The sequence below is a fragment of the Aplidium turbinatum genome, chromosome 5 (genome assembly GCF_918807975.1).
Source record: "Aplidium turbinatum chromosome 5, kaAplTurb1.1, whole genome shotgun sequence".
Lineage (NCBI taxonomy): Eukaryota > Metazoa > Chordata > Ascidiacea > Aplousobranchia > Polyclinidae > Aplidium > Aplidium turbinatum.
In genome coordinates, this window is record NC_137476.1 from 16,260,755 (window position 1) to 16,288,720 (window position 27,966).

At 39.3% G+C, this 27,966-nt stretch overlaps 1 protein-coding gene across 1 annotated transcript in view; it reads right to left on the minus strand.

Moving 5' to 3' along the window:
* LOC145769851 (twitchin-like) overlaps positions 1 to 27,966 on the minus strand; it is a 167,025-nt gene that overhangs the window by 14,465 nt on the left and 124,594 nt on the right. The window contains exons 21-23 of the mRNA XM_082581397.1: positions 24,390 to 24,478; positions 23,828 to 24,020; positions 23,124 to 23,245 (exon numbers count right to left, since the gene is read on the minus strand). Of these exons, the coding sequence (XP_082437523.1) occupies positions 23,124 to 23,245; positions 23,828 to 24,020; positions 24,390 to 24,478 (404 nt within the window). The remainder of the gene's footprint in view (positions 1 to 23,123; positions 23,246 to 23,827; positions 24,021 to 24,389; positions 24,479 to 27,966) is intronic.

Consider the following 27,966-nt stretch of genomic DNA (forward strand, 5'->3'; position numbering starts at 1 on the left):
GTAACAAGTTTAAATTTACCACTGAAGATTTCGTCAAAGCTACAGCAAAAGATCGTTGCTTCATAAATGGAAAGTCGCACCACCCTATATCCACCTTCAAATCCATATTATACGGAGAAGCCATTCGAATGCGTCTTCTGAATGAGTGCCATGAACATTACACTTCCAGCTTGTCAAGACTCAAAGAAAAAGCTACTAGGTCAGATTTCCCTATCGTGATGACAAATGACATGATTGGAATTGCTTCAACTTGGACTGACAGACTTAGGCCACCAAAACCTCAAAAGAAAAACAGCAAGACTGTGTGGGCTACTGCTTTCCCAGCTTTATTAAAAATGAGTGAAAAAGAAAAGGAACTTAAACCTAATGTCATGGTCACATACACAAGGCCAAAAACAATTGGAAATTATGTTACAAACTACAAAGATCTATCAAAAAAAATCCAATCTTCTGTTCTACAAAGAGGTTATTCTGCCCCTTGTGGTCGCTGTGCGTTGTGTGGTAACCATGGTCATCATCGTTTGTCAATGGTTTCACGTACAACGACATTGAGCACTCCGCAAAGACTTTTTAAGTAAAAACAGGAACTCAATTGCAGCAATTATGGGATTTATGTAGCAACATGTTTACTTTGCCATGAACAATATGTTGGACAAACGGTTAATAAATTTTCGGTTCGCTGGTCAGGCCATCGTGGAACTTGGAACACTTTCAATTTTTCTTCTAATAATGACAGGGCTGCGTTATTAAAACATTTTGCTGTATTTCATGATCTAAGTACTGAACCACAACTTTCCCAATGCTACAATGTCACATTTGTTGAACAACCCAATATTGATAATCTAGATCAGTGTTTCCCAAACTTTTTTTTAATAGCGCCCCCTTGGACAACGAACGGAGTATCAAACGCCCCTATCGACAAAAAAAGTAAAACCAAAGTTATTTTCCAATCATCACAACTTGAAGTCCAATTATAATGAGACGGATGAGGTTGGTGCAGTGTCACCAGCCTCTTGATATCGGGTTCCAGTTTGGATAGGAACAATCTTAAGTCTCCCCGTGTAACTATGTCAAGACGGTTTCTTTGTTATCCAGAAGCGTTGTCACGGCACTGAAAGCACGCTCCACCAACTATGAGCTGGGAAAGGCAATGATAAAAACTTTGACCCGATTTCATACGTGATGGTATTTCTCTTTGATTTGGTTCTGTAGCCAGAAAGATTAATACGAGATATTGAACTTCGGTTAGAGTGCAAAATCGTTTTGCAATGTTATCAGTTCCTCCTCAAAAATCCCATGTTCGGAAATATCACAGAATGGGTCCATTATCCAGTCATAGATTTCTAACTGGATACATCCTGGAATCGAACTCCCACGTCTTTGTGTAGGCTACTTCTTGAAGATGATTGCTGTAGGCTACGTCTCCACATGAACATCAGATATACCATTGTCACTGGTATCAAGTTAATGCTAGCTTGAGAAGTGAAAAAATTCTCGTCTAGCTAAATTTCACTGATACAACAGGATCTTATTTCGTTACGCTGAAGGGATAAATTCAATTAATTAAATTAGGAAAATATGTCTGACAAGTAGTCGATATCATTTCTCACAACCAGGACGTCATTTGCAAGGGAAGGGTCACAAGCTCACATCTCTGCAGAAATTCCTCGATAGTTTAAAACAGCGAATAAAATCGTGAATCAATTTCTTTTGGAAAGCCATCGTACTTCGGTGTGGAGTAGTATGCGCTCAAAAGCTTCATCATTCTCATTGCACAATTATTTGAATAAGCGTGTATTCACAGCGTGCGCTTTAATTTTATTCACTGCTTTGATGACAGTCTTCAAAGATAGATTAAGACGAACGCTAGATCAAAATACTCTCGGATTGGAAGATCGGATTTGCGTAATCGCAGTGCTTCAAAGTAAGTCATGCGTCACGACCACAACAAACTTGTAAGGCACGGCTAAGTGCTAAGCGACGTTGCCAACATAATTGCCACAATATCTGCCACAGAGCTCTTAGTCATCGTCTTCTTTTGTATTTCCTTGAAGCGAAACATGACAAAAAAATGCTTTGCAATCGTCTTCTTGTAACCCCCGATTTACTCTCAGCGCCCCCCAATCGCCCACTTTATAGCCAGCGCCCCCTTCATGGTTGCAAACGCCCCCAGGGGGCACTGGCGCCCACTTTGGGAACCACTGATCTAGATGCTTGTGAAGATAAATAGATACATAGGATACATGCCAAAATAAATATCCAAAAATTAATTCTGCCACAAGTTTAATTTTTTGACGCTCCACTACATTTTTGGTATTTTTTCAATATTTTACTGCCTTATTATTCACTGCCGTCTTTGCCTACCCTTTTTTCCACAACGCTACATTTTGTGTTTTCCAAGACGCTCCATTTAATTATTTATCGCTGTACTTAGTTTGTTTATCACTGCCTTTGACTGCCGTGTTCCGCATATAATTTATTTTCTTTGCCGTAATTTGTCACAACGCTACATTTGCAGGCTTTGCTCATCGCTCTTTCATCAATTCTAGTTTATAATTTATATTTGATACGTAATTTACTTTACTGCCGGCTTGGTTTAGTTTTCATTCAGCATTTTTTCAATATTTACGCTTATGCTTTTTCAATTTTTTACGCTCATGTTTTCACATTATTGCGTCACTGTAATGTTGTTTAAAACATTACTTGTAGGTTTTAACTGCCCTTTATCAGAACTGACGATGCACTGAATAAGTGCGAAATATATTTTCTGTAACATTTACTGACAACTGATCCCTGTTACCTTAGCAATTGAGGTTTTAGCTTAGTCCGAATAGGGTTAAGACGAAAAAGTTTTCCTGATTGCGATGTAAGACTGTGTGTGTCACTGACCATACAAGAAAAGTTTTTTCTACCGCCACACAATGCACAATTCCCACACCTTTTTGAAGATCCAATGTTTTTAATTTTTTTATTTGAAAAAGCCAAATCCTTGTAAGTCGTGACATAAGATGCAATAGTATGAGCAGACAGAGAAATTGTCATTTGTCGTGCAGACAAAGACGGAAAAACAATCATCGTTAACTATTCGGATTATGACCGAATAATGAAAAAGGAACTACAGAAATTTCACAAGATAAAAACGTTGAATAAAAGCAACATCAATCAACATATGAATGAAGTTAGAGAAGATGGTTAAAATTTGATGAAGAAATTATATGCAGCAGGTATTTTGGACGACAAGCTTTTATTGCATACTGTAGGGATTCAACATTCACTATCAGGATACCAAAGAAGCTTTCCCAGTCCGAGGATAAAAATTCAATCAATCAATCGATCAATCTGGACCTACAGCTAAATACTTTTGCAATAACTCCGCAGTTTATGCATACCCTTTGTTTAAAACTCACAAACTAAACGAAGAAGTCTTAAAAACAACAACAATCTCTGAAATTCCGACCAGACTATTACAATCTGCCGGCAACATCACCACTTCCAGAATTACTGCTTTCCTCGAACATATGCTCCAACCAATTAGTGTTAACTTCTGTAAGACAGAAATTGATGAATACTGCAGGGACAGCAAGGATTACATTACAAAACTCATTAGTTGGAAGTCAAGTCCAAAAACATTTCTCAACAACAATGTTAACAAACTGCACCTCGAAGCAGCTGATGTAGAAGGACTCTATCCTAACCTGAACCGTCGACTAGTACAAACAACAATTGTTTGTTTTGTTTGTTTGTTTGTTTATCTTTATCCTGCATTGCGGGAAAGCAGACTTGAGCGCTATGCATCGGTGTACGCCTTCCGACATACACCTGACCCACGCTGCAGCCGACGGCAATGTCTGTTTCCGGTTGTCTACTCTACTTATGACTTAAATTTGGTACTACCCATTACTCGAAATCGATCACTAGGTAGAGGCAATTATCGTAAAGTTTCTTGCCCAGAGAAACAACAGCAAGTGCGGGTGGCTGGAGTCGAACATGCAGGCTCTCGACTGCGAGCCCAACGCGCTAACCACTCTGCCACGGCTGCCGACGGCTGCATTTGCTTTGAATCAACAAACAACATGGAGCAAAACAACACAATCTTTGTTTATTAGTTTAATCATGCTTTGCTTGGACAATGTAATTATTCAATACCAGGACAAATTTTATAAACAAAAGCAAGGTTTAGTAACCGGTGACAACAACTCCGTTTCGATTGCCAACATTTCCATGCGTTATGTTGTTCGAAGCATATCGCATGTATTACAAAAAACAGAACTATTCAAAAGATTCATCGATGACATCATGTGGCTATCATTTGGGTACCAAAACACAGAAAACATACGATTGCACTTGATCGAAGCATTTGCATCTTGGGATCTAAAACTTAGGGCGGAATTCAGAAACCAGACTTAAGGCGGCTTCAAGTCTGTCTGGACAAAAGTCTGCGTTAAGTGTCGATTTTGCGATTCAGAAAGCAGACTTACGTTTTAGCAAGGCTTATACTCGGCTTAAAAGCCGAAAGATATAAGCCACCTGCGGAGGTGGTTTAAGCCTCTGTTGAAGGAAAAAGTGTTTGGCTAATACTGGAGGTATTAAAAGTAGTAGGTTTGTTACAGCATTTTTTTAAAAAATGGACCTTCTGGTGCAAAGGCCACGAGACTTTTTTGATAGTTTATAATGTGAAGCAGGTGTGCCTGTTATCTTAGCTTGGTTGCAGGCAGAGTTTCGGTCTGACAGTTGGCTTGATTGTTGAATAACTAGACTTCTTTCAGACGCTGACAATAGTAGGTTACTAGTGTTATTGCTGGTGGTGTAAATTTTGAAATGCCTATTTTGTGTTGTTGAATATCCAGACGCTGACACGCAGTTTAGTAATACTGCTTGTAACATCACTTTTGCAAACATACAATTGTGATTGGTCATACTTTTTCCTTTGTCTGCAATGCCAGGAAAAAAACAAGTCTATTAACTATCTTACATTTGACAGTTTCAGACTAAAGGGAGTGTATGCGCCGCCCTTTTAGTCATAAACTGGCAACAGTATTCCAACAATTGTACTATTTTTAACTTTCAAGGCATCAAAAATAACCTGAGTTATCTGATTCTTTCAAATTGATGAATTATTGCAAGCGAAAACCATGTGCGTATTGGCATAACGTTGTCTTAACGTTGTTTCAGTGCTTAATGAGTATTACTTGCTTGTGAAGGAAATTTTTGTGCCAGATCTGTTGCGTCATGGATTACTTGGCATCTACGTTAACGAACGACTTACTGATGCAACTACAACGTTTTTATTTCAACGTCACAAAAAACGAATTTTTTCTAGTTGTAGGTTTAAATAGCACAACATTGCATTATTTGTTGATTTAGCATGAATATAGCTCAGCTATACGCAAACACTTCTTCGCGTCAGTTAACTATCGCTAAGATATGAACTACTGCTTTAAATTCAGTGAGCAACTTGATGAGCGAGTTTACTCATGTTTACTGCGCTTTTAGATAAACATAGTTTATACAAATTCCCGTAACCCTTTAACACTTTCATGCCTGGGCTAGGGCATCTCATGCCTTACGAATTTTTAAACGCTGAAAACCATACGATAAAACTATTCTAAAAAGTTGAAATTTCATGACTTTGTCACAAAGTTCATACGCATATTGGAGTTGCTACTCAAAAATTTGTATCTCAAATACTTTTTGAAATACAACGTGGTTTATGACACCTTGTCACAAACAATTTTGCAGTTTGCTCTTTTTAGGAGCAGAAATTTTCTCCTGTTGTTTCTTTATTCACTGGTGATACGCGCCGGCGCATAGCACATGCCCAACTTGCAAAATTGAAGCTTTTATAGAAACATCACCCTATTTGCATTGATTCAACGGCAGTAGACGTCAAATTATTATGAGCATCTACTTTCGTGCCTCGCCTTGCGTTAGCTTGTGCAGCTGTAACCGAAATGATCGCGCTGCTTTTACAAGACATACACAACATCAACAGACGTCGAACGTATGTTAGAAATCTACTCTACCATAATATAATCTACCATATAATTTGTTTGCTCAAATATCAAGCAGCGAAAGGTCAACTCTGGTTTGCCGTTCTTGCCCTGACCTAATTCTCATCGTAGAGAAATAAGCACAGCTTGATATGTCCTATCGTGTCATTGCGAGTGCTAACAGCTTATAGATACTTTGCTTATGTCGATACAACGTTCAGCGGTGTTGCGATACAACCTAAGAAAATCATGAGTTTGTTTCAAATTGCATTCCTCTTGAATGAATGCTTTTTTGTTACGCAAAACTTTCGCAGGAAATATCGGCCGCTTTACAGCGGTTCACCATCGTCAGACGTTGAAACAGTACAAACATTTGATCTGTGAAAGTAATGCCTATCAGCGAAAATGGAAACACATAATGTCATCCAGGCACTGTTTATTGAAAATGAAGACATGCAGCTCGTCATTGCATTGAGAAAAACTGACTTATCAAAATTTTTCGAAGACAAGAAATTCCAGTCACAAAAAAATATGACTTGTGCGAAATATTGTACAAAACAGACCGTATTTCAAGTGTAGTAAATTAGCATCGTCAAGTATAATGGTAATGAAATTGAACCGCACAGCTTTATAAGTAATATTTTGATCAATTAATAGATAGAAAAATACCCCGCTTTTGAATAAAACGGTGATGACCAAATCATCATCATCATCGGCCATGCCTGAATAAGGCGTCGGCTACCGTGAGTCTCCACAACGATCGATTGTCCATACTTCTAATTAGATTTTCAAAATTTTGGTTTGTCCACGTTGAAAGATTTTTGAAGATTTCCAAACGTGGACGCCCCTGGTGTCTCTGACCAGGAAATCGCCCCATCATTGCCGAGTGTTCAATTCCGCGTTTGCGGTAGACATGCCCGATAAATGTCATTTGCCTTTTTTGATAGTTGTGATGAGGACGCCAGGGGTGCACCCAGAGCGTCTCCACACTTCTTCGTTAGTGATTTTATCCATCCAGTTAATTCCCATCATTCTACGAATGAACCAAATTTCAGCACTGTTGATCTTCTTTACTATCTTCGGGCATACAGTCCAGGATTCACAGCCATATAGCAGAAATGACCAAATACTGTGATTAAAATATCTAATCTCATAATCAACGATAACATGATAAGAACAAATCTTATGATAGCCCGCTATTTCATTATGAAAACCACTGGTAATAGCAAATTTAAGTTTGCTGTTAATCCATGATTTCGTCCCAAAAATGTTGACATTGCATGGCGGAGTGACCCACGTAGAATAGGTACATCATCCGATCGTCTAGACATGTGTGGTTTGACTAATGACATGGCTAGCTGCCACCCCTCCACAAAACTTTCGTCTCCCTTGGCTTGTGAAAAGGACAACTCGCGGTTCAAGTAACTAATGGTCATCGCATTGACCCGCGCAACGTCTAAAATGTAAGAAAATGCAGACACAGTCCATTTTGCTGATTTCGGCTTGACGCTATAATATGCCATCTTCTGGTCGACGACATCAGTCCCACCCTTGGTAAAATCGTAGAGCTTGATTATTGCAGGTTTCTCCTTTCCGTCATCTTTGGTTACTCCAAGGATTGGCTGCATAGTTGATAAGACCAGAACATTGCGTTTACCGGTAGATTTTGGTTTGACTGCGTACGACGTAACGGTAATGTGGTTTCTCGACTCCTCCCAGTAAATTTTGGTACTGAAGGCTTCCCAATCAGTGAGAGATTTTAACTCGCTAACCCCTTTTCTATTGCTTTGCCATTTTCCAACTAAAGTTATGTTTTTGTTCCAAAGCCATTCTGCCTAATCAAGTGAAGTGTAAAAGCGATCAAGGGATATGTTTTGTCCTTGAAGCGAAGAAACTCTTTCCAAATTGTGTACCAACGTTTCCACATATTCCATAGTGGAAGTCAAATAGCGTAGTCCTGGTACACCTACTGGCTTACCCGCATAAGCTATGGCGGTATAGGTGAATGACATACGCGCACTATTTATGCTTCTTAGCAAAAATCATATTTAGCAGGCTTATTTTTTGCCTGAAGCTTATTGCCTGAAGGACACACCAACGCGGGATGGAAACAAAGTCTCATCCAGTGAAAGGAAGTCTTCTGGTATTAAAATCTTTTCACAATTTCCAGTAAAATATTGGAAAAGTTCTCTGATTGCTGTAAATCGGTCACTTTGCCAGCGATTGGCCCTAGTGCTTTTATCATCAAAACGAATATTTGCAGACAGAAATTTGAATCGGTTCAACGAAATTGTCGCACTAAATATAGGATGTCCATATAAATGGGAAAAGCAATCTTAATTCGGTGAAATGTTCGCTTGAGTAGTCCTCTAATACACCACAATCCAATGAATGCTTCTAGTTCCATGGCATCAGTTTGCTGAAAATGTGAAGCATGCCAAGATGTTCGTTGAGCCTCCGATATTCGCGATAGCCTCTCTCGTATACATGTGCTGGTGCTTGAAACAATGATGTAGATCATCTCTGCTGTAAATAAGAAACGCCATGCATCATACGACGTCGTTGCATATTGATAATCGCGCTTTTCCTGGTAAACTGTGCACCACATTAGCAGAGTTTTGTCTTCCTCTTATTGATGGTTGCTTGGTACTCCAAACAACTTTCACTCTACTTCTTTAGTCAACAACCACCGACATTCGCTCCTCTTCCTGGTCAGGCAATGTATGGTAATTTTCCTCATCCAAGGCGCTATCTAATGATTTGACGGCATGACTCCTACGACGTTGGGACTGCCTATGTCTGACGGTCACGACCTCATCTTCGTTACTCTTATCAGATGTTAGCGGACCACCTTCACCATCAGATAAAGGCAAATCAACATCACTATCCGAAAAATTTGCATCTCTTTCATCTTCGGTTGCTAATAAATTTGCCGTTTGCTTTGCATCATAATACACATTCGAAACCATAATTTTGAACTGTGGTATAAGGTACACACGGGCCACTTGCTGAAACAAAATGACTTCATTTTGCAAGAAAAATAAATCCAATATAGGGTGTGAGAAGATTTTTTTCTTCAACTGTTCGTGTTTTGAGCAATTAAGAGGTTAAATTTAATAATACAATAATTGGAGGAAAGAGCAGACATTCGTTACAATTATTATTCAGACGCCATACTATCCCTTGCTGGCAGAGTCAGCCATTTGCATTGATTCAACGTTGGCAGATGTTGAATCGTTGTTGAGTGACTGATTTTGATAGCCGAGGTGACTCAACTACTGTATCGCATTTTTCGCTCGATTTTGCCATTGTAAAAACATAGCTTCATTCTTACTTTTGACTGACGATGGAAACAGCAGTTATCGAAACGTTTGAATAATATGTTCGATTATGTGTTAGCTTTGATATTCATAGTCCGAATTTTCTCTAAATCCTACGGTTATGCTCCGAAGTTTATTACTTTACTTCTGGCCTTTTCAATATCAAATTAATTGGGCCATAAAACATATTTTTTTCATATAGCCTAATGATGTAACCTGACTTGTAATATCGCCATGGTATTATATGCATTTCTACATTACTCCTGTACGCAACGTTGGTCTTTAGCATACTAACATATCGTAGATGTCGTTTTATTTGGACAGTTGCTCGTAGTACTCCCAGAGCTAAATATACTGCAAACCTGTTGCAGATAATCTATATCGCACCTTTAGAGGAATTCATCAGTACGATTTTACATAATTCAAGAGTTTGCCGCAATAATCAGGAATGCTTTGTGTCTTATTCAAAGTATTCTTCATCTCATAAATAAAAAAGTGCCATGAGACATCAAAATGACGTAGAATAGCTGTAAAGTTTATACGTTTTGCGCAAAGAAATTAAAATGAGCCAGGATACTTTGTTTTCTGTCGGATATAAACTCATCTATATTTGTCTAAATAGGTTGAATGACAGTAAATTAGCATAGTTTGACTGTTACAACCGATTACACAAATATGTGAAACGTATAATGATTTTTAGCAATGATGGGACCGCTTGAAGTATCTCTCATTCTTCATTGTAGGGACGCTATGAACTCATCACGAAAATCAATGACCTAGAATTCATTACACCGTGGTGCTGACAAAACACGTTATGTATGTAGCATGACAGGTGTTATATTATATTGTATCGACGCTCTACGAGATAAATACAAGTGAATATACTTACAAGAATCTAGGGTACGATAAGGCGTTGTGAAATCAATAATTGAGCAATTTTGTTATGATTATGGGAATACAACATGCATCAAAAAGAATCAAATCAAAAATAATTAAATTTGGGCTTCAGCATCTTCTAAGAAACAAGCGTATTTACGACTTCGGCAATGTCGTCGAACAAGGGTAGAGCACATAAAAAGAAAAAATCGTAATGTTTGATTTGTAGTTTGTGAGATAGGCTACAATCAAAGTAAGCAACATATTGTTACAATAATGATCAAGCATTTTACGTTGATTCAACGTAGAAATGCATCGACGAAACATCAGGGACAGACTTTCTGTAACGGAATAAAACTTTTTTATTCTATCTGGAAAGCAGCGAAATGTGGAAAGCAGTCGCAATTCTAAGAGCATTGTTCGAACACACACAAGATCGTCGTAATCATCGAATTGTCATAGTTTGTTTGTTGGCCGGCCAAGCGTAACTAATCAGGCGACAATACGTCTACACAGTTCAGTTGAATTTTGTTTTTATTTCTGACCATCACAGCGAAAAAGAGGTCTAGAAAAAGGCAAATGACACGAGAGTGGGAAAAACGAAAGGTTTGTTTCTTTATTATAAAAATCAGGCAGCTTTCAAATTTGACCCGCGTTCATAAACACGTTTATTAACAAACTTTATTAATATGTATTACAAACATGTTAATATCATTCAACGCTCAAAGGCCTTGCGATTGTTTTTCCAGCGGTAAAAGATTCTAGTTCATAACTGAAAGAAGTTATAAGCGGTTAAACTTTAAGGCACTTTGTGCCCCTGCCCAGAAAAACATCGTCTCAAAAAGCCCAGATATGAAAGAGTTAATCTAAATTGCATTGTCATTTCTTATTTCAATAAAAATACCAAGAGGATTTAATTACAACGATTCTGAACGCCAACTGCTTATTGACCTCATCAAAGACTTTCCAGTGGTGGAAAATAAATAAAAAAAATGATAAAAAAGCCTTTCCAAAATAATCAAGCGAGGAATGATTTAACTAAAGTTTTTAACGCGAACAACTCTACTGAAAGGACCACCCAGAGAGCAAAACCCTTTATATTTACATTGATTCAACGTCTGCAGGCGTTGAATTAATGTAAAAATGACGAATCTTGCTGTCTGGGCACAGATCAGCTGAAAAAGTTAGGGTTAGTTAGTCCATCTGAAATATGGCGTTATTGACACAGGTTTTGGTTTGATACTTAGGTCACAGTATATTATTGCATATAATTGTATTTTAAGCCTTCGATTTTTTGCAACTGGCCATTTCCAGAGAAGCGATGGCGACTTGGCCGGGGTTAGTCAAAGTTCTGTTTGCAGAATTGTAGCGAGTATTTCTCGGTGCATACCCATTGTCACCCAATAGGATTCCATCAATTTCTCCATTCTCAAATTTATCTCGAATGATGCTGTTGTCAAAAATCCGCGTATCATGTGTCAATCCTGGCCATGATTGTGCAAGCAAAGTCAAAACTTTCCTATTTAGGCATCAAAAATAACTTGAGTGACCTGATTCTTTCAAATTTATGAATTATTGTAAACGAAAGCCATGTGCAATTGTGCATATTGGCATAACATTGTTTTACGTTGTTTCATTGTTAAATGAGTATTCCTTGCTTGTGAATGAACTTTTTGTGCTAGATCTGTTGCGTCATGGATTACTTGGCATCTACGTTAGATAACGAACGACTTACTGATGCAACTACAACGTATTTCAACATCATCAAAAAGTGCTTTTTTCTAGTTGTGAGTTTAAAGCACAACATTGCCTTATTTGGTGCTTCAGCAGGAATGTAGCTCAGCTTTACAGCCTTCAGTTTTACGCTTCATTACCTCAATCAAGGAGTTGCTATAGCAATTTCTCTTTCGCGCGAAAACAAAGAGGCTTAATACGGTCTTATATAAGTCGCGCTTAATTCGAGTTTCTGCATCGCAAATAAGCTTCTCGTATAAGCCTGGCCTATATAAGTCTGACTTACGCATAACACTGACTTATTTTGAGACGCAAATCTGAATTCCGCCCTAAAATTTAGAAATATTTCCACCGAAGATGAAAGAAAAGGAGTTGAGTTTCTTGACGTGTTTCACACCATTTCAAGCCAAAACAACATGGGGTTTTTCACTTCTGATTTTGTGAAACCAACAGCTGTGGACGCAAAATTTCTTCATGGAAATTCACATCATCCACAGAGTGTGTTCAAATCAATTGTGTATGGAGAATGCATTCGAATGCGTCGATTAAATGAAACTGAACCATATTACTTGAAGAGTACAATAAATGCATAGCCTCTGGCTTTAATAAAAAATTACCAAATGCATTATTGACTTGGCAAAAACTTGGAAATCTAGACTTGCACCGGAGAAGAAAACCAATGCAGACAAAAAAAGAATCATTTGGGCTTCCTCTTTTACAAACATTTTGACGCTTACAGACAAAGAAAAGAAATTAAAATCTTCGGCCAGTATTGTCTTCAAAAGACCACCAACTATTGCATCTTATGTCACGACTTACAAGGATTTGACTTTTTCAAATAAAAAATTAAAAACATTGGATCTTCAAAAAGGTGTGGAAATTGTGCATTGTGTGGCGGTAGAAAAAACTTTTCTTGTATGGTCAGTGACACACACAGTCTTACATCGCAATCAGGAAAACTTTTTCGTCTTAAACAGATTTGACATGTAAGAACTTTGGAATTTACGTAGCCACTTGCAAAATTTGCAAAGAGCAGTATGTTGGACAAACAAAAAATTCATTTTCTGCACGTTGGAACAAACATCGTTCCATTTGGAATTCGGGTAACTGCGGCAGCTCATTAGACAAAACCGACAAAACGGCCCTATTACAACATTACCAAAAAATACATACTTATACTTCACTAAGAAATCTTTAATTATCAGACTGTTTTGAAGTCACGTTTGTAGAAGAACCAAACCCAACCAAACTTGACCAAAAAGAAGAATTCTGGTATCAATTGTTGGATGCCACAATAAATATTCAAAAAATGTTTTTGCCTAAATTTAAATGAAAAACACTTGTAGGTCTACTATAGCACATTTGTTTGCTGTGCACTTCATGAAATTGCTCTGGTTAATCTTTTAGCTAAATCTCAATAATATCACTATGCATAGACAGTCATTAATTTTGAATTCATTGATTAGTTAATTGTTTTATTGTTATTTGCCTGCGTAATTGTTTTACAGCATCCATTAATTTTGTCAATTTCTTGAATATCGAATGTACAGTGTAGAATCTTATTAGTTATCTTTTAATTCATTTTATAAAAGTTGTAAGCTCTTTTGGTTTTTATGCTGTTTAATTTTACATGTTACGTTTCTTCATTAGTAATTACGTAGTAATAGATCATATAATTTGTTTCATTGTTTCCATGGTGGCGCAACATGCATTGTTACGTCATAATGTCTAAACTTTTAACCTTAAAAGAATTTTTTATTATTTCTTTGCTCTTGACAATATCAAACTGAAGATGCTTTAAAAGCGAAATCGATATTTGATTACAAAAATGAGGCTGGTACACTGTTTGTTGTGTTGAGCAACAGGACGAGAGATTATATTGAAAAGGTAGGCCTACTGAAATGGATACTTGTACAAATGAAATTTTATTCTAAGCTTTTGCTAAGGGCAAGTCTTTGCTGCAAGAAGTTTTTTTTCTGGTCTATAGGCTAATTAATGGCATATAGGCTAATAAAATATGCCTTTGACAAGTATAATGCTATACAAACAACCCAGATATATTTTATTGCATGAAGCAACGCAAAGTTCTCCAAACTTGTAAAGAGGGAAACGTCTGATTTCTGGAAAATCCCAACACCAGACGAGGAAAGCATCTCTGATGAGTTTACGTCAGATGAGTTCACCGCTGCCCTACAATCTACTAAGACCCGTAAGGCCCCTGGTCCCGATAACATCTGCTCCGAACTTGTACTCCATGCTGGCCCCGCCATGAAGTCTTGGCTGCGAAAATTCCTGTCTTCCTGCTTATGCCAACTCTAGATCCCCAAACTTTGGAGTCGAGCCAAAGCAGTCGCGATCCCTAAGCCTCATAAGCCACAAGAGGATCCGAAGAGCTATCGACCTATATCTCTTTTCTGCATCCCTTTTAAAATCTTCGAACGTCTTATCTACACTCGAGTCGAACCAATTATAGACCCACTCTTGCCCCGGGAGCAAGCTGGTTTTCGACGTGGAAGATCTACTGTGGACCAAGTCACTCTCTTGACTCAAGACATCGAAGACTGCTTTGAGGCAAAGAAGAAGGCTGGTGCTGTGTTTCTTGACCTCACAGCTGCATACGACACCGTATGGCACCAAGGCCTCACCTGCAAACTGCTCCGCCTGCTCCCGGACAGGCACATGGTCCGCATGATCATGGAGCTCGTTTACAATAGAAGCTTTACTCTCACCACCGGAAGTGGTAAACCAAGCAGGTTACGACGCCTTAAGAATGGCGTCCCTCAGGGATCTGTCCTGGCCCCCTTTCTGTTTAACATCTACACCCACGACTTGCCACTCACGGTATCCGCAAAGTACGCCTATGCCGATGATTTGGCCATTCTACACTTGTCGAATCAATGGCAAACATTAGAAGGGACTCTAAACCAGGACATGTCGACACTTTCGGCATACCTCCAGAGATGGAGACTGAAGCTCAGCGAAACCAAAAAAGTGACGACAGCCTTCCACTTAAACAACCGGGAAGCAAAGCGTGAGCTCAAAATCAGCACCAATGGAAAAACCCTGCCCTTCTGCCCAAACCCTAAATATCTAGGGGTAGTCCTGGACAGGTCGCTCACTTATCGTCAACATTTGGAGTCACTACGCAAAAAGATCTCAACACGCACAGCTTTGTTAAGGCGTCTGGCCGGCTCTGGCTGGGGAGCCGGAGTTGATACCTCGCGCATTGCCACCATCGCGCTAGTTCACGCTCCAGCAGAATACTGTGCTCCTGTCTGGAGCCGCAGTTCCCACTGCCATCAAATCGACACTGCCATAAACGACGCCTTGCGTATCGTGACAGGATGCCTGCGACCTACACCATCGGAAAATCTCCCTGTCCTTGCAGGCATCCAACCAGCTGAGCTTCGTCGCGAAGAAGCCATCCTGTCTCTCTCTCGTCGCGCTACGAACCCCAACCACTTGCTCTACTCAAGTCTCTACGAGTCTGTGAACGAGAAACCTCGGCGACTGAAATCGAGACACCCATTTGTACGTGCCGCACAACTCCTGATGAAAAGTGGTGAAGACCAATCCATCAGTGCGGCTACCTGGGCGGACCACCAATGGAGCTCGGAGTGGAAGAAGAACTCCTCAAGACTCCAAAGTTTCATCTCCGATACCAGCCACCACCCAACCGGAATGCATTTGCCAAGGAAGGCCTGGGTGCGGCTCAACCGCCTGCGTACTGGCGTCGGACTATTCCGCTTCAACATGCACAAATGGGTGATGGCTCCATGTGCGATCTGTGAGTGTGGCATGGAGGAACAAACCGTAGACCACACCATCTGTAACTGCGCCATCTACCATGCGCCAAATGGTGTGCGTGGTCTGCGTGAATTGGATGACGAATCAATTCAATGGCTGCTCGACACCTGCCCAAACATCTAGACCGCGTCGCCGCCATTGCCCAAGGGTGGTAAAAGGCAGAGCCCCTCGACCCTTGAAGTGGCGAAGAACAAGGTTCAAACGAAGAAGAAGAAGAAGCAACGCAGAGGAGCAACGCATTCTGTGATAGATACATCGCAATATAAAAACAAGCATTATTATTACTTTGACATGAAGCTGGGTGATCAAGATAAGTCCTGGGTTGCTCCTAAAGTATGCAAACATTGCACTCAAACCCGTTTCTGATGGGCTCAAGGCTAAGAAAAAGTTCAGAGTGCCACGGCAAAAAGAGAGCCGTGGAATCACCAGTGGCTCCGAGAGGGGGGGGGAAAGTCGGGCCAGTTTCCCCCCTAGCAAAACATTGTAAAGGAAAGACGAGTAGTTTTTAGTTTTTGCACTTTTGAGGGGGGCCCATTTTTAGTACTAAAGTAAAAATGTACCAACTAAACTAAATAATCAACAAATTCTTAAATGAAGTGCGTAGATCCAAGCATTTCTCAATCATTGTAAATGTCACTCTCGATGCTTCTCATGAAGAACAAATCATTTTCGTGTTAAGGTAGGCGATGTTGAACAGCTTCAAGACGTAAAATCTGAAGCTGAAATGATTTCTGTATCACTGAACGGTTTCGATTGTATTGATAGTGTCAACTTGAAAACTGGTGCTGTTTTAGCTAAGCGGGAACTATTCTTGCTTGACAACTGAATCTTAACTTCAAAATCTGCGTTGGCCAGGCATAGGATATTATATCCAACATAAGTTATCTGGGAAAGTTAAAGGTATCAGTCCAAGCACGATTAAAGAAAGTAAATCCTGTATATTTTTTGTTTATGGATCATCACCATCATCATCAGTCCTCATCTCCGCTTGCAGCAGATTGCGCATCAACATGAGTTATTTGCTTCCAAGAGTGGCGATTTTGAGCCAGCTCGCCCAGTGTCGCCAAGTTGAGTCCAGTCCATAATTGGATGTTGTTGAATTAAATCAGGGATGTCCAAAGTCCGGCCCGCGGGCCAACTCCGGCCCACGAGACGTTTTTGTATGGCCAGCGTCTGTTGTTGTACAATGTGTTATTTTTGGCCTGAAGACACACAAAAATCATATAAATTCAACTTGCAGTTTTCAGAAAAATTATTGTGGCTGTTGGCTCGCGAACACTTATTATCAAATCTGACTCGCGTGAGAAAAAGTTTGGACACTCCTGAATTAAATGCTTAGTTGAACTATTTTCGTTGCCTGTAGGCTTATGGTGTGTTTACAAAGCTTTCTAGACAAAATAGTTAGCCTCAATGGCATTTTTGCTGCAAGTGTAATCCAGTGATTATTATGATTTTTACATTGAACGAAGTTCTTTTCATGATGAGGAAAGTAGGCTAATTTCAGCTTAACACGAACATGCAACGCAATATTTGCTAAAAAATATTATGGGGCCCATTTTTCGTATTGTTTTCCGACCAGTGCTGACTTCTCTCGGAGGCTCTGGGAATCACCATGAAAATTGATACTCCTGTACGTGAGCATGTTCAAAAGAAGTTGGAATATCATGGAGTGTGCAAGGCAGCCATTGCGTGGACGTTTTTCTTTGCCCTCTCTTGGTTCAAGTGGTGATTTGCTTGAAACAATAGGAAAACGGGTATGACTGAGAGTAACCGCAATACCTTCAGTAATGCTTTCGGAGCAAGGTCAAGCTTTCTTTCTCAAAATCATTTCTACCACCTAGCCTACTGTAGTAGTTAAAGATTTAGTTATCAAAAGTGGTAGCTGGAATCTTGGCTCCTCATCTCGATCAACGTGGCATTTTTGACTCCGAGGCCAAGATTACGTTCTTCCGCAACAAGGATAAAATTCTAAGCAGTTACTTTACTGAAGAACATAACTTTGTATTCTGTAATTATATAGGCTAAATGGCCTTCGTACCTTGACGAGTGTTGCTCAGTCGGCCAACCATAATAAAGAATTGCGTTTGTTCACCGATAGCTTTGTTTTGCTTATTTGTCTAGTTTGTTGAAGGGATACTAAAGGAAAAAGCTGACTTGGTAATTTTCCTCGTTCTTTCTGTTTAACATGATACCATAAAACGATTTTCAATAAAATTTTGCCCCATTGCGGTCTGACCACCATTGCGCGCGTGCTTTTGTCAGAGCTTTCAAAACGAGATTGTGCTTGAGCAGCGAAGCGTGCGACTATACAGTCTGCGTCACTAGAGACTAGCAATCAGCTGATCTCGCAATAATTGTTACTGCGGGCGATTTGACTGTAGGCTATGTATGTATGTACATCAAAACATCAGATTTCAACATCAAAACATCAGACAGTTTGCTCAAAACATCAGATGTGGTAACGTGGCTTTTGTTATTGCTGTCTTTTGTGACGTATTTTCGAGCAGTGTTTGCACTTTTGGTTATTTTGAAAAAAATGAAAATAAACGAAACATTGGACTTTCGGCCTTGCCAGCGCCATTGAAAACAATTTTTTTTTTCGGTAATTTTTCTTGAAATGTATTCTTGAATGTTCAGTTTACGCATTTTAATGCTTAATTCCCGTTTGAAATTTTCATTTAGTAGGCCTTTAGGCAAAACAATGTATGCACTTTGTTTGTACTTAGTAGCTTGTCAGTGTTCATGGAGTTGCTAATTAAACTACTTTGCTTGCTACAAGTTTGTGTTACTGCCTCTTATTGTGTCCATTAAGATGCTAGAATGCATTAGAAGATAGCGAGTGAGCAGTTTCAAGGATAAGCGAAAACTCGATATTTTGAAAAAATTCAAACCAGGTGAACCAGGGTCAAACGTTAATATTTTTTTGTGAAACTTGGTGTAGGAGATACATTTACCAAAGGAACAATATTACAAACTGACGAAAGATTTTAAGGAAAAAGCATTTTTTTTCGAGAATAGCCAGCCTACTATGTAACCTAATCAGATATTTTTTTTTATATTTCTCAAGTTTTCCTTTTCGTTTGTTTTCACTATTTATTTCTTAGCAGTCTTTTCTGGCCAGGCCATTCCAATCTTATTCTTGATTTTCAAGAACAGTGTCAATATTGACTCAAAACATGCATTCTGTAGTTATGCACTATGCAGGGTGTCTGCAAAAATTCGATACATAGTATAGTGATAGATGTAGGTACATTTACATTGGTAGCATTTGAAAATAGAAATATACTCAACTTGTTTTTTACTGAGTAGCCTACTGGCCACTTGTGGAAATGAAGAGAAAGTGACCCTCAATCCTGCTTGAAAGCAGTTTCAATTAAACAAGCAAAGAAAACCAATAGAGTGAAAATAAGAAGCAACAAACTATTGATCCTGCAATTAACTTGGTATTTCTTAATGTCATGAACCAATAGCATTGCATTAATTCTAAGTTTGCTCCCCTAGTCTCTGCAGATTTCAAGGTCAGAAATGGTATTGTATGTTAATGTAAAGCTGTATGCATAGTGTACAATTTAAAGTTGTAAACACCACTACAATACCGCATTCTTTGTGAAATAATAGAGTGTTGAAGCTAATGTATTCTTTCTATAATTTTTTAAACAGATCTGGTTTTCAAAAAGAAACGCTGTCCAGAACATCATGTGTGCATTGGCCTTGTGGATTACCGCGCACCGCAAATTTTGCTTTTGATTTGTGAGATATCACGCGATGTGTCGCGCTGGAGAGGCATGGCAGCAACATCTGCACCGGGGCCCGGCAGGGCTCTTGGAGGTCCTTCTTAGAAGCTATCATCTCAAAACTTCAAACCAACTTTCCACTCATTTTATTACGCTGAAGAGATCAGAAGATCGAAACACTGGCCACTGTCCGTAGTTACTTTTAATAATGTCTTTTTAGACATTACTTTTTAAAGAAATAAAAAAGAGCCAAAGGTCGTTCAAATTTCACTGTGTATGGTGCTACATGTACTTGAGAGAATACTTGTTATAAAGGGGGTCCCATACTTGATTCAACCTGAGTAGAGGTGAGCGGTGTTTTTCAACAACCAGCTGAAGCCGGGAGTCGAACCAGGTTCGCATAATTGGAAAGCCAACGCCTTATCCGTTACGCCATCCCATCCCACCGTTGCGCCATCCCACATACTTGTTATACACTTGCTGATTGATGCATATCAGTTTGAATCCTCTGTGGATCCTTCTCTTGTATCATAGGCCTTTCCTATAGATGTTTGCTGGTACACCCTTCATTTTCTTTGAATCTTGATAAAAAAAGTTGGTACAAAACGTGAAAATCATTTTAAAGTGTGTATTTTACTGATTCCGAATTAGCTTTAGTTTTCGAGGTATTCGACAAATAAAGTATTTTTGAAATAGTTAACCAAACAATTTTTACTTAACAAATCACTCATCGTCTGCCCTGTTTAGACCACAATTATGATCTCATAATGACATTTCTCTAGTTCAATTGGTTGTTATTGTAAGAAAATTTAAAACACAAGCAAGGGTTGAAATGAACTGTGATTAATTAAAGGGAGGCATAAGTAAAATTGCCTGGAAATTGATTTGTTTAAGAATGCAGCTTTTTATTGAAAAGAAAGGCCTACTAAAATTCATACTTGTACAAGTGAAATTTTATTCTAAGCCTTTACTAATGCTAAGTCTTTGCTGCGAGAAGTTTTTGTCTACAGGCTAATAAATGACATACGCTAATAAAAAAATGCTTTCGACGAGTAGGATGCTGACCTCAGGGGCGCATACAGGGGTGTCTAGGTGGTACTTTTGGACCGGGGCCCGGAATATTTAAGGGGCTCGGATTTAAAAAGAATTCCTGTGAATTCTAACATTATCAAGATTTTAATATGATCAGGTTTAAAAGAATTGCCATCAGAGGTTAAAACAGTCCTCCCCATTCTCGCTGGCATCCAACCAGCTTTGTTGCGAAGATGCCACTCTGCCCTCGGTCGACGGGCACTGGAGCCTAACCACCTTCTCCACCACAAGATCTCTGCTCTCACAAACGAGCACCCCCGCCGACTGAAATCAAGACACCCATTCGTGACAGCCGCTCATCTTCGTATCAACGAAGCTGATGTGCAGGACATTTCTGCGGCTGCTTGGGCGGACCATAAATGGAGTTCTGAACGGAAGTCAACCGCCACCAGACTCTATTCGTTCATCCCCGACGCCGACACACGCCCCATCGGCCTAACACTACCAAGACAGGCATGGGTGCGCCTCAACCGTCTCCGTACGGGCGTCGGGCTTGTCCGCTCAACCATGCACCAATGAAGAATGGCTTCTTCCTCCTCCTGTAAATGTGGTGCCGAGGAACAGACCGCAGACCACATCATCAATGACTGTACCATCTTCAAGCCACCTAACGCAGTGGAAGGTCTGCATGGCATGGATGATGAAACCAAAGACTTGCTGCTCTCTAGCAGCCTTCCAGTGTACCGGTAGTCCGGGAACATCGTGAATCTGGGGTGGTAAAAGGATATACCCTCGGCCCCAGAAGCTCACACGACGACGACGATGACAGCCCTTTCAGCCTTCAGATGGTTAAGTACCGGGCCCCCTTCTGGGTGCCGGGCCCACTTCAGCTTTCTGGTGGTAAAATAGCCACTTCTGCCACCAAACAGTAAAACAATAATTTAATAATTTAGTCTAGTATAGTGATTTCCCTAACCACGAATATTACCCGAAACACGAATTTCTAAATAAACAGGCTAATATTTGTTTAAACTCAAAAACTGAAATGGCACGGGCAAGAAGATTACTATCCTTATTTCTGCACTCAAAATTAGACCAAAACCGCTTTTCCGATTGCAGCAATCAGCAAATGTTTGTCCTAGGCCCAAACACCTTTCCGAAATAAAATTGAATACTTTCTGACTGTCTGCAGTGCTGTAAATTCTCTTCTGGTGAGCATAGAATGACCAGCGAAACATCAATGGAATTGGGAAGTAATACTCTAGTGCCATGTGACAAACAAAAGTTCAAAAAAGCAACCGCTAAATAGAGATAATAAGTTTTGCTGTTCAAGAAATTTTAAGATTGCGCAAGATTTGTTAAATGACCATGCTTAAACGACATCAATAAAAGTTTGTACACAACTTTTATATTCATAACTTTGTCGATGAAGGGGGCCCGAAAATAAATTGGTACCGGACCCAAGAAATCCTGTCAACGGCCCTGGCTGTCCTAACAATCCGGATATATTTTATCGCAACTGTGACAAGTACACATAATGACAAAGGAAAAGCGCTTCAGTCTGAGTGATTTCATAAAAAGAGGTTACCCAGCTTATTAGAAGAGGCTTTTCATTGCAAGTTACGTTAAGATTGCATCTGGCAGCAAAAAGACATTTTAAACTTTTAAATAGGTTTCTCGTTGTAGTGCCTTGCTTTTACTCTGCAGTAGAATAAAGTAGATCAAATATTGTAAAAATTTCTACAAACTCTGTGATTATATCAAACGAAACAAAATTTGAAATGCGATTTGTCTTGTTTGAAACACCATCAGTGAAAATAGTCAGTATGATATATCTTAAAGTAGATACTTTTTACGCAAGACCATGTATTTCTATTTCATGACGCTTTCTGCATTGTAGGCCACGGTTTTCATGCATTGGCCTTGCATTTCTTTCAAGCGCATAACGAAACCAAATTGTTAAGATCTCGAAATGGAGAAAGACAAAAATAATTTTCCTCCAAAATAAATCAAAATTTGCTTATGTTAGCAAATCGTCCCAGTAAACGATGAAAACTGTTTTCTAAAAACAAATGCTCGCCACAAGCAAAAAACAGACTTAATTATTCAAGCAGGTGGTTTGCCTGGATCGACAGTAACCTAGTTTTGCTTTAAGCAATCCTACTAGGCTTATACCATAGATGACTTACTAGTTACTACTGACTTCTGCTTATAGCCTACCCTACACAACAAAAGCAAACCTCAAGCAAGCGAGAAATTTTGATCCCAGATACTCAATTTTTTTTTACTTTTTTGTTTGTCACATAATTTTTTGGCTATAATTGTTATATCACTATACAGTAAAGTCATGATAAGCAATAAAACAAAAAGAAAAATTCCAAAATCAAGCTCAATGGGGTGGGTTTTAACCCCTCCCCCCACTTGCGTACTCAACTGTTCAAACCACTCCACTTTATGGTAGCTTATAAGGCCTGATCAACAGTGTATTGATGAAAATGCTGTGCAATGGCTGATTGACTCTGGCCTAAAATATAATGTGACAGTATTTCCAACATTATATTTATGGAAGATTTATTATGTTGCGACTTTGCAACAAACGCTTGATTGACATCAAAACTTTAAAAAATTACCTGCAAACAATAGTATTTTATGGCATTTCCACCGTCATTTTTAGGAGGATCCCATGTAATTTTCAATGATCCATCTTCTTGCAATTCTCCGAGTTTAATGTTGCATGGTGGATCAGGGGCGTCTAAAATGCGTCTAACATACATAACTTTATACTGTAAAAAGATACAACTTTTTCATATGATTCTTTTTTAGTCAGAAAACCAAGTCTTTGTTCGAGGCCTTTTAAAATTACAAACGCCGCACCAGGGCGTTGCGACAAGCAGTTTGAGAATCATTGTAATAGGCTTAGGTACACAAATAAAACATAACCAATTTTTAAATGTTGTAATTTATCAATGATGCTGAAAATCCTGAAACTTTTACAGACCCCCTGAAAACGCTTCGCGGTATAGCCGTAGGAGAGTAAAACATTTTGGGAGAAGGCAAACAAAATTTTCCCCGATTTTGTCGATCCAAAAATACTTTCAAAAACGTAACATTACTCACAATCTCTGAGGTGGTGTATAGTCTAATAGAAGGGTCGAGAACCTTTTTAGGTAACAGAGCCATGAAAGCTACATTTTTGAAAATGGATCTCGTAAGAACCATATAGCGAAGAACGACCCCCCTTTTCCCAGCAGACTGGACCAGCCTTTTGGTGGATACCGTAAGTATAAACTGCTCCCCAATTTGTGTCAGGCTTCAGCTTTATATTGCTGCTTACCTTTCACAACCACCTGAACTACTTTACGGATATTTCCACTTGCGTTGTCGGCATGGAGCACATATGTTCCGGAATCTACCTTGGCAAGGTTTCTTATCGTAAGCTGTGTTACACCATCTTGTGTTTGAACAGCTCCTCTTTTTTCAAGATCGACTCCATCTTTTTCCCACCTTATAGTAGGTGTTGGTTTTCCCTATACGTAAAATATTATGTAAACCTAACTGTCAAGTATTGGTCGCACTTGCAGTATTCATTACGGTCTATTATTATTAATCTGTCATTGATCTTTGTGGAAGATGTAGACTATGAAACTAGTTTTTCACGCGCAATAGCTTACTTTGCTCACCTGCTCATCTTGCATTATAGCCTACTGTTGTGAACTTTTTTTTATTAGACGCTTCTACATTTAAAGGTAAAATTGCAAACGATGCACTGTCACCTGCTAGAAAACTCACCAACAGATGAAAAGAGTAATTTATGACGATTGCATTATTGTATGAAATCTTATTGAGCCTAAACCTAAATCTCTTAGGTAGGCTGTATAGAAACCAGAACGTTTTACCGAAATAGCAGCTACAAGTCGCAGAGTTCCGCTTGCTTGAACTTCAATGGATTGAGAGAGAGAAGAATCAAATGATATTCTTGGCTTTTCTGCCACACAAATGTTCCGAAAGCTTTTTAAGTTCAACATAATTATCATAAGGCCAATACGAAAATGCAAAACATTACTGGAAACTTTGTACGTCACTGTTGCATACTTTCTCGCCTCAGCCAATCGAATACTTATAGTCCGGCAGACCGTGACGTATTTGTAACATCATAAGGTACAAACGGTTTGACTGTTTTATCAACCTTGCCCCACTGTGGGATGTTCAGAAACCCACATCCGAGGTTTCACTGCTGGGGCGTTTGGGGGCTACGGCCCGGTGAAAAACCCATTTTGGGGGTAAAAAAAACATCATAAGGTACAAGAACAAAATTTACGCCAGATTTTATGTCTTCACTTGTAGACTTTGGAACAAGTCGATCTGGGTGCCCCGGGTGGGGCATTCCCGAATAAGAGGTCCCCAAAGTTGGGGCAAAATACGTAAACATAACATCATAAGGTACAAAGATGGAACTTCGTTCATCAGTTGGGGCATGTTCCACTGAGTTCGAAACAACTTTTCTTATGGCCCCAAGGTGGGGCTTAACCTCACTTTGGGGGTATAACCCCTAAAATTCACAAAATTAATATCATAAGGTGCATGGATGAAACCAAGTGTAGGTGATAGTACCTCACTTACGGACTTCAGAACATTAAATTTGGTCGCCCCAGGTTGGGCATTCCCAAATAAGGAGCCCCCAAAGTTGGATCAAAATACGTACCGGTAAAAATAACATCATAAGGTGCAAAGATGTAACTTCTTTCATCAGCTGGGGCATGTTCCACTGAGTACGAAACAACTTTTTTATGACTCCAAGGTGGGTCTTAACCTCATTTTGGGGTATAACTCCTAAAATTCATAAAATTAACATCATAAGGTATAAAACCAAATGTCTCTCGTATATATTTCAAAACGTCTGCAAATATTTTGGAAAATCAACGAAGCATGTAAGATATAATATCTACACAGCATAACATTTGCTTATTAGGTTAAAATTTATCACTATGAAAATAGATATTGTACGCAGAGGTGGATTGGCGGCTAATCATTAGCATAGTGGGAATTCGAGAACGTTCCCGGTTGGCCAGTTAGAGGGTCACTGTCCTGTTTTATGTACAAAAGAAAATTTTATTTGAAATATAATACTGTAGTCGTAGCGCTATATCCTTATTCTTTGTTTGAATAACACTGACAATGATTCAAGTTACAAATCGAAGCTTGCTATACAAATACGTACAATATCTAATTTTATAGCCTACATCATATTACCGATGAAAGACTTTTTCTGAAATGAAATAAATTGTTTGTGAAACTAGCACTTTTATGCTAAATCTATTTTGATAGAAGTGGACCGTTATTATTTTTAATTTCCCGGGCTAATTCAGTTTGCTAATCCGCCCCTGATTGTACGTAGGCCTACCTACATTTAGGTTTCTCGCAGACTAAACCCTGAACGGAAACAAATCACACTATGTGGTCTCATTTAAACAACTGAGAGGACTTCTCGAATAACATGTGATTTGTGCTGAAAGGAATGGAAAAATTGCTCGCTACAAAATAACGAACGGCGTGCGAAAGAAACGTTAAACTATACACTAGAACGAAAAGATGCACATTGAACTATTTGAAAACGTATGCCCTGTTCATCAAGTCAAAAGGCTTCTTGAAAAAGCATGCCTCCTGCATAATCTCTTTCGAGTTGGCTATGCACCATTGGCCCCGGTTTGCAGCCATGTAAAAAGATCAATCTTAACACTTTGTTCCATGTGGTTTTGTGAGTTCTGGTGGAAACCATAAAATTAATACAAGTTCAAATCATACTCAATCCCCATGTTTACAAGAATAAAGGTAAAAAGTTGCTTATGTAGGCTATAGCCTACAGTTTATTTATGCTTGAGGTGGAGAAAGGCAAAAACATCTATTCATTAAAGGTCTGCAGGTTCGTCGTCAGAAAAGTCACATTCATCCGTTTCTGTTGTTTTATTATCTGATTCTGTTCCGTCTTGGTCCAAACCCTTCTCACTTTGCAGAACGTTGCCCAGCGTGGACAGAACTGGATCTCCATGAAACCAAACTGGAGTGAATTTACCATCTTCCAAACGCCTGCCGCTTTCAACTGGTGTCTGGAAAAAGCTTCCTTTTTCGGCAGCATGATTCCAAATGCCACAAATGTAATTCGCTCTGAGTATTTTCTGATGGAGCACAGTTTTGCACGGGGGAAAGTTGCTTCCATCTGGTCCTTTCAGTCGTCGCAATGGATTGGAACCTTTCGGTTTGTATGTCTCAATGAATTTTTTAAATCGTAATTCATTAACGCAATGACCACTTTTACATCCATACATCTGGCACACAAATTATTCAATGACTTTTTCAATGTTTTATCAAGATTTTTCGAATATCTCAAAGCAGCAAAGGCATGTTGAGCATGCACATTTTTCTCCGATATATTAAGGGGTCGAGCCTTCCCTTTACCCGAAAAAGCAGCTGTATAAGCACAGCCTGTAAAGCAATGAAAACCGGGAAGCGACCGAAGCATGTCTGGAGATAAAGTACTACCAAGCTTTGATACATCAATATATCTCAGAGTATTGTTTGCCTGTACACTAACTTCCATCCATATGTTTACGTCTTTTTGTAAGAAGGACAAATTTCCCAACAGTATAATCAGAACAAAAGTGTCATTAGAGCGGACTACCACATTTTCACATCTTGGCATGCGGTGACGATGTGGTACATTAGGCGCGTATCTGCTTCTTTGTGGTAGCATAACAAGGACTCCTCTTCACCACACAACATTTTTTCGCCATCTTTTCGATAAACAGAACAGTTTTTATCAAGTGTAGCATAAAGAACCTTTAAGTCGAGGAAGCTGGAATACTCATCTGATTTCCAAGAATTAGCAAGAAAATGCACCAATGCTTTCTTGAAGTTGTCATTCCACATTGCGGCTGCAAAATTATCAGGTCGTTTCATGGCCTCTCCTTCGATGACGTATTGCTGATCGCGAAAGCCATGAATTGCTCGGCGATCTCGCTCGGCATCTTTGATGGACGGCGATACACTTCTATCGAAAACAACGTGTATTGTTTTCCCACTGTGTCTGCACAATCTTTTCAAAGTCGTCTTTGCAACACCTCCGAACGTCATCGGCAAATCTCCAAGAGTGTGAAGAAGAAACATACCATCGATCAACGTACAGTCAACAAAAGGCAGATCTGTACTTTCAATTTTCTTTTCAAGAGCCTTCAAAAGCATTGACTTTGGGTTGATTTCATCGTTGCATCCATATGGCACAAAGACAGTGGTACTGTTGTGAGAGGGTAAGACAGCATCAATTCCATGTCTACCTTGTGATCTACTGCTAAACATAGAAGCCTTCCCATCAAATTGCATTCCATTCTCAACTGAGAAAATTTGCCTTCGCGGGTTATGCTTTTCACAACGGCAGCTTCAGAAGCAAAGTTGCAGATTTTGTTTCTACGTATTGGCTTG